Here is a 12,859-nt window from a genome sequence, read left to right on the forward strand (position 1 = left end):
AATAAAATAAAGTGATGTATTAACTTTGGATTTAACTTTTATAATATATCTCTAGAGATGTTTTCAGGATTCAGAATTTTAATTCACGTGAAACCTTTTCTTTCTACCTAACATTGTCATTGAGTATGTTATATAGAGTTACAAGTTAAAGAAATAAAGAAACAGGTAAAAACTAGAGTTTTTATGTCAATGAAGCATTATAATATTCGTTTTGTATTTCGACGTTTACCACGTGCACATGCACTATAACGTAAAGGGTCTTGTCAGGTCAATATGATCTTTCGTATCTAAAGAAGGGTTGTTAATTTATCATGTCTGGGAATATCTAGACTTTAATGTAATCTTATTGTACATAATTCACAAACCTGTGGCGATAAGTTATATTTTCTGTAAATTCGTATATAAATCATGTATAAATAGATAACGGGCTTAACACTTCCAATATTTATAGTCATAAGTACACGTTCCAGTGTTCTCTACGTTAGTAGAAAATGTAAACGAAAGTCTTTGTTTTTTAATTCTGATACCAAATACTTATTTTTATGAAAACCTATGTGAATGTGTTCTAGAATATAAAATACTTTATTATCTACTACTAGCACGTGTATTTTTAAAGAATTTTTTCGTATCAAAGACTTTGATTCATCAGAGAAACTTAGAAAAAGTTAAGAATATTCAGTGTGTATGTTAGACCACGTTTATAAGGTGAAACTTATCACGTTTATCTTGTTCGGTATATAATATCTATTTAAGAATTTCAGTTAAATGTATTCGCTATAATAAAAGACAAAAGGTCAGCAAGGTGAATAGATATCACGTTAAAAACAGAAACAAAAACAACATGACACAACAGGTAGATTTGTTTGTTTGTTTGTTTTGGAATTTCGCACAAAGCTACTCGAGGGCTATCTGTGCTAGCCGTCCCTAATTTAGCAGTGTAAGACTAGAGGGAAGGCAGCTAGTCATCACCACTCACCGCCAACTCTTGGGCTACTCTTTTACCAAAGAATAGTGGGATTGACCGTTACATTATAACGCCCCCACGGCTGAAAGGGCGAGCATGTTTGGCGCGACTGCGATGCGAACCCGCGACCCTCGGATTACGAGTCGCACGCCTTAACACGCTTGGCCATGCCGGGCCTCAACAGGTAGAGACATATCCGTCAGGACTCAGCAGTTACATGTTTGAGAAGGTACCTATCTCAAGAAGTAATATCTTATTCTATAATTGAATCTAACCAAGCATAATAAATTTTTCATATCATTCTTAGATAAATAATTTTATATAATACTGATATTTTTCAATATCTCATGATATTTTTAATTTTTCTCCATGAATTTTATATGTTCTTTCCAACTTAATGGAAGATCTAATATTTCTCCGAGATACTTGAAACTTTCTGATTTTTGTATAATTAGTATTCATATTCTTTCTAATATGTAAATATTCACAAACACAATTCTTATAAAATATTTACTGGTTGGTTTAAAATAATTTGACTAGATTTTTAGAGGAAATCTCATGTAATCCATTTTCTTTACATTTAAGCATAATATATTTTCATTAAAACACTTCCTTATGTATTTTCAGTCATTAGTAATTTTTTTACTGTGCTTTTATCAGAATTTTCATTATAAATTAATACAGTGCAAAAATTGTTATTTCTCCATTTAATCTACTTTCACAGAAATAATTTAAATACATTAAAATTATAAAATCTTTTTTAGTAAGAGTAGTTGTGAAATCGTGTCGAAAGCTTAATTTAGATATATTATTTAAATATATTAAAAATGTTAATGGTCCTAATACTGATCCGTGAGGTGCTCCAGCGGTTAAATTCATTTCATCACTTGTAACGTTATTTATCTATTTGTTTTCTATTTTATATACATGAATTAATCTAACTTTAAGACAGTACCTGTGATTCCAATTTTATAAAATCCTTTTTCAATAAAAGTACTTGTAAAATCGTGTCATATATCTAGAAAAGAGCATAATTCTTTCCTCATCATTAATCGACTTGTTAATCATTGTAATAAGTACATTTACTCTATTCATATTTTCACAATTTCCAAATGTATCATTCGAGGGAAAAAACATATTGAATTAAAAATTATATTATCCTTTATTTAACAATTTTCTCGAAGAATCTTTGATATAAATAAAATTATAGCAATCTGTCTGTAATTATCTAAATTATTTTTATTTCCTCCTTTTAATTTTTGGTATGCTGAAAGCAGTTTTTAAATATCTGAGAACTCTGTTTTTTCCATTGTCGTATTAACTAAATACGTTATTATTGGTATAAGTTTTCAATATTATTCTTTTGTATTTGCAGATGTAACTTTATCTTTTCCTTAGCTTTTATATTTTTAAAGAGTTTATAGAATTCATTATTTCATGTTCATCAATTGGTAAGATACATTTAATTAGCAAATATATTAATTTTATACCTTGTTTCATTTAACTGGCCTGTATTAAAACAGTTACAACAATTTTTACTTGTAAATTCCTTTGCAATATTTCCAAAAAATCATTAAATTAACTTACATATATTTTGAGTTGGAAAACTTAATATGCTTATTCTTTACTGCAATGTTTTCAAATATTTCAGTACATTGTGTTTTTCTATAATCTCATTTATTATGTCTCATTACTATATAACATTGATTTTATGTTGTTTAATTTTTGTCTATAATACTTTAGTTTGGTTTGCTTTATTAACTTATTTAAATAACTTCTGTAATTCTAAAGCTCGATCAGTTCATTATAGTTTGATAGTTTGATTTGTTTACACTTTATTTCTATTTTAAATAGATTGTAACAATCCATTTGTCATACATGGTTTTAACTTTTTTCTCTATTAATGTTTGCACATGTAGATGATTCAATTATGCTTTCTAATCTCGTATCTTAACTTTTGATAGACATTATAAAATCATTGTTTTATTTTTGTTTTAAATATTTTATAATTTAACTTTAGTTCTTTATTATTATTTAACCTTACACACAGATGTATTCATTAAATGAATTATTAGAACTGTAGTAAAATTATCTGTATTTTAATAATCCTTGTTTTTAAGACTGCTCTTTGTATAGGATCTATTTTTCTGTTCTAAAATAAGTATAATCACGACATGCATTTGACTGTTCTCTAGTAGTAGCTTAAAAACAAAGATAAAAGCCAAAATCTGCTAGCATATTTTTGATACTCTTTTACAACATTCTTTCCAGATTTAATACTTATATTTATTTCTCCTCCAGTGTACACGCTTCATTTTATTTTCACTTTAATTGCTTAATTTAAAATTGTGTGTTATATTTATGAAATCTATAAAGTGCTATAACACTGCATTTGATTCTTTTATATGTTTACTACTTCAACTGTATTAAATGCAAAAGTTTATTTTTCTTCATTTATTTTATTGCTTACAAATGTTTAAGTCCGTCCAGATTTATTGTATTCTCTAATTATAGAGTATTTTTAAACCGTTTATATTCCACTCTTCATTTTTGGCATACATTTCTGTAAGAACTATATGTATTTTCTATAGAATTAACTGTAGATCGAATTTTCAAAAATCAAATTCTTATTTAGATTACATATATTTTTTTGTATTACATTAATCATATTTCAGTTAACAAAGAACTCATTCTTATACAGATCATCAGTTATCAATCCCTGAACCACCATTTAAAATAATATTGAAGGTGTTCTTTTTTAATACCATCTTATAATTAAGTTCATTTACATTTACTACCTCTACAACATCTCAGGGCAACCCGTTCTAAAGGCGAACCAGCCTATTAGAAACATAAAACTGTCTTAGCTGAAAATAACTACTACTGCCGAAATTTATAGTTGTGTACCCTGGTCTTACTGTTATCACTGTTAAATATGAAAAAAGATGACGTATCAACATTATCAATTCCATTTCCAATCTTAAACACCTCAATCAGATCTCCCTAACTCTTTTTATAATTTTCTCTTCTTTTGCTTAAATGTGACAAGAAAGCACCCATCTTCATACTTTCTCTAAGAATACGAGGCTAGCGAAATTCATATCAAGTTTTTGTATACAGAGGTTGAGTACCTTATATTATATTAAGAATTTTTGGAGGCTCACCACGTCGTTACAGTCCATGTCACTCATGGTTGTTTTTTGTCTGGCAACTATACATCTGAGCAATTACTATTAGTGTAATTTTATTGCAAAAACCATTTGTGTTCAAGCTGTCATGTTCAAAGCACACCCTTTTTCTCTTCGTATTTCTATAGTGTACAAAGACGAAGACGTTCTAGCGCCCGTTGCAAAATTCCGATCCCACAGACTCTATAGACGCTGATTATGGTTGTTTTGTCTGCGTGTCTTTGTATGAAATAATATGAGAACCCGTTTGAATGCCCGTATATTTGAGGTATGCGATGGTTTAACGGATGTGTCATGGAAGCAGATCATATACACGTTATTTGTGTCTCTATCTTAAATGGATATCATTCTTGATTATAATGTGTATTCTTACCTGAGCAATATACGTAGACGACTTTATCTTCATGGATTCTCACTTGTTACAAAACACCACGTTGCATACCATGTCTGGAGTACGGCTTATTGAGGGTTTTTTTTTTTAATTGTTCTAGATGGCCCAAGTTCATCCATATAATCTGAGTTTTATCAATTTTTGCATCAGAATTGGTTTAAATACCCTTCCCAAAAGCAATAAATGTTCTGTAATGCTATGCCACCTACCTAACATCAAATAATGTCTATAGTTCTGATACATACCAATCCATCATTAATATCGGTTCTGACTGTCGTATGCCTTGTTGACTCGTATTTACAAAATCATTTCACAATAGCGTGCTTAGTCCTCTATATGTATGCACACATACGTATCAAATATTTCTTCTCTTTCTGTTCATATCACATGCAAAGAAAACTTTTTTTTGCTTTGAATTGCGCTCAAAACTACACGAGGGCTACCTGCGCTAGCTATCACTAATTTAGTGGAGAAAGACTAGAAAGAAGGCAGCTAGTCATCACCACCCACTAACTCTTTAATTACTCTATTACCAACGAATAGTGGGATTGACCGTCACATTTTAACGCCCACACGGTTGAAAGGGTGAGCATGCTTGGAGGAATGGGGATTCGAACCCGCATGTTGCAAGTCGAGCGCCCTAACCACCTGGTCATGCCAGGCCAGAAAACAAAAGAAATAATATTTTTTCTCATTTTCATTGAAGTATTTGTTTTTATTTTAGAACTATTTAGTATTTCATGACTATCAGAACTAAAAGACTCGTTAAGGGTCCCGCTATTAGCTAATCAATCAGATGCGTCTGACATACTCGATGATTAAAGAGCACGAAGTTTTATCAGCAAACAGTTTATCAAGACAAAACACAACCAAATGATGTATTACTAGCGCTCACTGCTAAGTATACAGACAACCTTAAGGTGCCATCAGTTGTAGTAGCGTTCTTTCTTAATATTTTGGGGGTTTGCTCATATCCTTGTTACAAGACAACTATCTATCATTACATTACCGTGGGTAAACCTATTAAAACGATAGCTAAGTTTATAATATTACATATACCTATTTATATGTGTGTGTGTATATAGACAGCAAATATAACATTGTATAAAATAATGTTATTACTCACTCTAGTTCATTATTAGACAAATCAGTCATCTGTGATATTTATAAAATAGTCTCACAACGTCTTGTCTCATATTTCATTCACTTCGTAGTGAACCACAGAATTTAATGTCTTCGAAATTATCCAAAGCTTTAAATAGACTTAAATAATATATCTGAATAGATCTTAAAATGGCAAAAATGAAAATGTTGGTACGCATGAAAGTGGAATATAAAGCTGTCGCAAGAGTTGATTAGAAGTTTCTCGTATCGTTAGAAAGTCATAGAAACAGTCTTACGCCTATAGAATAGTTGACCAGACTAAGACAGGCTGCATTTATTCTGAAAAGTAAACAATGGTTATCTCTCTATCCTAGCTCGCTTCAGTCGTATAGTATCTCTTCATATACTCAATAAGAAGTTAGTTGATGACATAACCTGCTGTATGTTGTAATTGGCCCTAATTTCAACCTAATTCATAATAATGTCCGTCCTCATCGTGCTAAACTAAACTTGATGTATCTTCCAATGTTGTTAGAAAGCGATATTTTGTTTCAAAGGAAGAAACCTTGTGATGCATTTCACATTTTTCTTTGTGGAACATGAAAAAAATGAATTAAACAAATATCTGATTAGCCTCTGAACATACATTCTAAAAACAACTCTTAAAACACACTTAACTTGAACGTGCGAACAGACCCTAACTAAGAGTTTAGCTGTATTGTTTTCTTGACCAAATTACAATGTCTCGTGAGAAGTAAATCAGTTGTTATTGGTTTCTTTGGAACATAAAACTGATCAACATGAGGAGCGGCTACACTGTTTAAACATTCATAGATTGTGTTATCAACAAAAATGACACAAAACTCTTCCATGTTCCCAATTTTTTCATTCATTGCTAATGTAACAAGCTACAAGTACTTTTAATTAAGTTAGTTTACTTAATCAACACTTTTACCAACTGAATCTTAAATCTGGCAAGTGTTGACTGATGACAAAAATTCATTTCATAGTTACACTGCTCACGTACGGTTTGTTTGTTTATTTATTTGTTTAGAATTAAGCACAAAGGTACACAATGGACTATCTGTACTCTGCCCACCACGGGTTTCAAAACCCGGACAGGTGAGTTACACCTGTCATGAACATTCTTCTTTAGTTCACAGATATAAACCAATTCTACAAAATAAACATTACGCCACCAAATAAAGGTATTACGTCTTGAATAAAACAACAAAATGGCGTTTTCCACATTTGTATACAGTAAGATGAAACTGTTGGAGTAAAAAATATCATGTTTCAGTCAATTTAAAACAATGAGCATCATGAGACATTCAAAAAAGTAAATATGACTCTAGAAACGTATTTATTTAATATTTGTTTTTCTCTTAATACTGTAGAAAGAATGTTAATAAATTCAGCACATCTTTAATTGTGATCAAAATGGATGACACTCACCAACAGGGTCAGAATTCATACCAAACAGCTCAAAAAAATCATCCAGCTCGAGAAACTCGTATTTTAATTTTTTTTTACTTAAACCCTATGCTTGTATAATATAACACTCTATATCGTTCATTTTTATCTGGAAACGTTCCCAATCCCTCATATTCTCACATCAAGCGCATTATGCTCTAACCACACTATCTCCTATTAACACTAGCAAAAATATATTTTACTCTTTAACGTCAAATAAAGTTTAATATGAGATACTGTTATGCTCTTATTATATTGATATTATGTCTTTGTTGTTGTTTTTCAAGTAATCCTTCAGAGAGTTGGAATCCATTTCAACATTCATCGGTTTACGGGATTTATGCTAGTGGTACAGAAAAATGCGAACCTGACCTCAACTAACCAAACCGTGGCCCCAGAGGTTGGCTATTTTCAAGTAAGATATCATGTTTTGTGAACAAATTCTTAAAACAGTTACGAAACTGTAAATTCATGGTATGTAAACAGTATTTTATTCATAGTTTAGACAGTAAGAACCGTTTGTAACATAATTTGTTTCATCACGTCCGAATGTGTCTAGGTGGTGCTGTTCTTTCCCACATACAAAGTTATTGCATCTCGTGTCTGTTTTGACACAGGTATGTATGTACAACAGCTATTATGTTATTTGCTTTGTTTAATATTTTATCATTATTATTATGAGAAGTTCTTAACAACCCTGGAGACAAAACAAACTGATATTGATATGTTAACACTTTTTATTATAATTGTTTAAGCACTAATGAGCTGATTAAGCTGTAAATCACACACTTTCTTAAAACTACATTCATCTATTATGAAACATTTGCGTAATTTATACTACTAAACTGTTGAATGAAAGGTATTATTCAAATGAAGCACCAACAGCATGATAAACAGAGGAATCTAAACATCTGTCTCTCAACCCCTATTATTCATTACTGAATTGGAGGTTTCCATAAACATTTCAATGTTGGTAAGTCAAGATCGAGTTGATAGCCTTATTTGCTCATTCATTATTATTAAGAGAAAAGCTGGGCTATTGATTGGCTAATATTGTTTGAATATACATTTTTCGTCTTTAATCTCCATATGACAGCTAAGATGAAGACATCAATAAACGTTGCCATATTAGATACTCTCTGGTGAACCGAGCACTATTTAAGTATTAGTAACGTTCATGAGACAATCGTACTAACATCTATATCCCAGGTTTAAGTTTAATTAATAGCTGTTTGCAAATGATATTCAATAATTATAGTTTAATAGTATGATAACTTATATTTCTTTCTTGATAACATCAGCCATCATAGAGTACCAGATAATCTAACTGCCTAAAACCAGACCTCTTGACCACAGAACATATCCAAACAGGTCGTAACTTGTGATATTATTCATCATTAATTACAATCAGTTTCAAGCTCTGATTGAAAAGTCTTCCATGACTCTTTGACTTTAAAGTCATATCAGCATCAAAGCATGGATTATTGATATGGACATCCAGACTTTGCTTTTTGTCAGATCAAAAAACGAAGGTAGTTGGAATAAATAGTGACCAGCAAAACAGAAAAAAGAGGAAAAATATTTTTAGATTCCAAATATTGAAAAAAATAAACAAAGTCAGTAATTGTATCCCCCATCTCCACACACACCACCACATTTAGAAAATAAATTACAGAAAAATTACCAGGGGGATAAAAGGTTTATCATTTCCACATGTGTGACTCAAGATGTTTTTACTTTGGCGTTCATGTAGCTGTTTGCTCCATTTGTTATACATTAAGTGAAACTCCAAAGACTCAGTACCGAAACGTTAACATTCAGTCTGTATTCAATGAAAGTGGCCATTGCTTGTTCAAGGTGATTGATAAAGGAAATACGTATAATTTCGACATGCTGTTTGTGCGCAAAGCAAAATGTGTCAAAGAACAAACTAGAATTGATTAGCGGGTTGATAATGGATTATCTCTTGTTTCAGAATGTTCTGCTTTTGTTGTACTATTTTCAAGCTCTTCAGATCGTTGTTTGTTTAGCACAAAGCTACACTATGGGTTGTCTGTGCTCTGTCTACTATGACATTGAAAAGGGCGTTACATCGGGTAACATGAGTTTTAATGAAAAACTGTGTTGTTGCATATAACACAAAAAATGAATCAAAACTTTATAGTTGGCCAGGTAATTAAAGTAAAGATGTTTTATGTTTACGTAATTGTCAAACGCGTGAAATTGAGAGGAAATTAGAACACCGTTTATATTTTTTAAATGGTAAAAACACATTAGTATGGAGCATGGCCCTTGTCCATTTTTATATTTCGATAAGTGAAAGCACAATAGATTATGTTCTGTAATGTATAAAATGGTTACAATAACTTGGATAGGTCATGTGAACTTCGCGAGTGAATTACGTTATAGAATTCGAACAATACAAAAAAGTATTATCACAATACTTATGAAATTAGATTAATATGTTATTATAATCCTTATGAATACAGCTTACTGGGCTGTCATAATCCTCATGACATAACTTTATGTTTTATCATAATCCTTATAACACAACTCAGGGAAAGGCATGGTCAGGTAGTCATGGCAATCGACTCGTAATCTGAGGGTCGAAGGTTCTAATCCTCGTCACACCAAACATGCTCGTCCTTTCAGCCGTGAGGGCGTTATAACGTGACGGTCAATCCTCATTCGTCGGTAAATGAATAGCACAAGAGATGGCGGTGAATGGTGATGACGTCTATTCTTACACTGCTAAAATAAGGACATCTAGCGCGAAAAGTGTAGCTTTCCACGAAATTCGAAAAATCAAACAAAACACAACTTAATGTGTTATTGTACAATTTGTGTAAACAATGCTGACCAGTTATACGTCAACAATAGCATTATATAAGATATAATTTAATGTAAATAAATAGGTCATTGTTTGTTGGCTGGTCTTTGCACAAAGCTACTCGAAGGTCATTTGGGCCAGCTTCCTCTAATTTTGAAGTGACAACTAGAAGCAATACAGCTAGATAACATCCCCAACCGTCAACACTTGTGCTACTCTAACCAAACGTGGCTGTCACTCATAATGTGCCAATGAGCCCAAGGTGCGGAGTGCGATTTTTTAAATAATGGCGGTAAGAAATGCGAACCACCAAACTTTGGAATGCCAACTGCTGGGTCGCTTTCGAACCAAATAACTTGGAAAGATGAGCCTAAAACATAACTTTCGATCGCTGTAATATAAATGCATAGCTGTGTAACTGTAAGTTATTTAAGTTAGTAGAAAATCTACGATTAACAAAATTTACATTTAACAATTTCCAAAGCATTAAAGGTGTGAAGTATAAGACTAAATACAAAGAAGAACGTGTTTCATTTTAAGTGGAAGGCTATAAATAGCAGGAAAAGTAGATATACACATTTCTTCTTTAATTCGAGTAGCATAACAGAATGAAATACATTACATCGTACGAGCAATAAGTTGATGCAATCATACTTACCACGAGTTGTGACTGCTATAAGTCATAAGTAAGAATTATGAGTGGGTCATGATTTTTTTTTCTGAGTCAAGAACTTCCTGCACTTGTCATGTTGGGCCTCGTTGTTAGTGTGGATTAGGAATATTAGAGTTTGTGGTTCGTGTTCTGCTGCTGAAAAACGCGTTTCGCGTTTTAAGACTGTCGATATGTTAAAATATTGACAGTCAAATCCTGCAATTTGGTTAGACAAGAGTAATCCAACAGTTGACAGTGAGTACTAGTCTATCAGTTTAAAGTTAGGGACAAATATGCGAAAAAATCCTAAAATAAACAAACTTTTCACGTGCTCCTCAGTAATAAAATAACAAAAGGTTCACTTTTTGTTCTATCAAGCAAAGCTCTTCCTAAAATCATGTCATATTGTAGAATATGTATGAAACACTTGAAAATTTAGCTGTCAAAAACAAAGACAAAAAGTGGCTCACAAAATGGAAGAAGAAATAAAAATATTCATGGAGGACGACACTCAGAATGAATTCCCTCCCACTAGAAGAGATATGATTGTCGAGTTGCTACTTTAAGTGAAAATCTTTCCAATAAAAGAAGTACTACTGATTATGGTCGGAGTGATAACAGAAAGTGGTAGCTCACGAAAGTGATAACTCTTAGAATAAGTTTGTTTGTTTGTTTTTTGAGTTTCGCACAAAGCTACTCGAGGACTATCTGTGCTAGCCGTCCCTAATTTAGCAGTGTAAGACTAGAGGGAAGGCAGCTAGTCATCACCACCCACCGCCAACTCTTGGGTTACTCTTTTACTAACGAATAGTGGGATTGACCGTTACATTATAACGCCCCCACGGCTGAGAGGACGAGCATGTTTGGCGCGACTGAGATGCGAACCCGCGCCCCTCAGATTACGAGTCGCACGTCTTAACACGCTTGGCCATGCCGGGCCCTCTTATAATAAAGAAAAGATTATTACAGATGGAAGTGCTTGGCGTGACATGTTTTTACAGGTCGTAGCTGATGATGTATTAACAGAAACATGAACAAGGTAGTATTCCAGTAGTATTCCGATATGAATGATACATTTTTTTCCCAAGCATCCAGAGATTTTTTTAAAACATCTAAAAACATTAAATCTTAACAGAAACTCATTAATGATTTCAGTTAAATCCATCAAATAATCCAAAATAAAATATAAATGATGAACTATCAATTGTTGAAACTGCTGTGAAAAAAAGTGAATCATTTGCTGAATTGAACTAGGAATGTTGTACTCGTTACTTAATAAGTAAAGCTAAGAATAATCCTTATGAGTGTGCTCATAAAAATACCAGATTAAATGTGTATGTTATGTATAGAAAATTGACAATTTATTAAAATGAAATGTAAAATTTTAAAAACACAGGTGATTCATAAAACAAGTTTAAAGTATACAAAACAAAACATCTAGTCTAAGTTTAGGTATAGGGTATAAATGTTCCTAGTATAAATGAAAATGCCATAAACTGGGCTCAGTGTCTTTGGCTCATGCGATATTCACTGCGGTCACTTGATTTTTCATGTACTTTAGTGGTTATTGTCTACACAAGTCATCTCCATTTATTCTTTGACGTAGCACAGAACAAAAATTGGATTAGCAGAGCAATGAACGATGTCTTGACGTGGCGGTATAGCTCATCAAATTGTTTCTTTTTACGAGAAATAAGATATATTCGGCTCTCTGTGAGCATTCAAACTCAGTTAGAACTAATCAGAAGTGCAATATGTCTGAGCTTGTCAGATGGTTTATGATAGAGAGATTGTTTTATATGTTATTAATAATTATTTAGCAAGTTATTAAATTGAATATTACAAAAAAATCATGGATTCTATTAATTAAAGTTTAAGTATTTAATTTACACTTTAACAGGATTACTCAAGGTAAGATACTGATATTAAAATACTATTCTAAGTAGTCAGGGAGTTTCTAAGTACACAATTAGAGGACGCAACACGTGTGTTGGACTCCATTGAGGCAAGGGAAGATGAGGTGATGCCATCAAATATGGGGTGATGACCTAGCAACACGACGCGCCATCTGGTGACAAGCTTTAAAACTATGATTCAATTATTGCCCTCTTCCTTCCCCGAGTCCGACACATATGTTATACCCTCTGGTGGCAAGTATGGCAAGTGTTTCCCTAATTACTATTCTACTACTCAGAGAGGCCCGGCATAGCCAGGTAGGTTAAGGCGTTCGACTTGCAATCTGAGGGTCGCGGGTTCG

General features: G+C 32.4%; 1 protein-coding gene across 5 annotated transcripts in view; it reads left to right on the plus strand.

Moving 5' to 3' along the window:
* LOC143238724 (spondin-1-like) overlaps positions 1-12,859 on the plus strand; it is a 130,346-nt gene that overhangs the window by 73,755 nt on the left and 43,732 nt on the right. For all 5 annotated transcript variants that reach the window (XM_076479206.1, XM_076479209.1, XM_076479205.1 and 2 more), the window contains one exon: positions 7,408-7,535. In XM_076479206.1, the coding sequence (XP_076335321.1) occupies positions 7,461-7,535 (75 nt within the window). In that variant the 5' untranslated portion in view covers positions 7,408-7,460. The remainder of the gene's footprint in view (positions 1-7,407; positions 7,536-12,859) is intronic.

The sequence above is a fragment of the Tachypleus tridentatus genome, chromosome 13 (genome assembly GCF_004210375.1).
Source record: "Tachypleus tridentatus isolate NWPU-2018 chromosome 13, ASM421037v1, whole genome shotgun sequence".
Classification (NCBI taxonomy): Eukaryota; Metazoa; Arthropoda; class Merostomata; order Xiphosura; family Limulidae; genus Tachypleus; species Tachypleus tridentatus.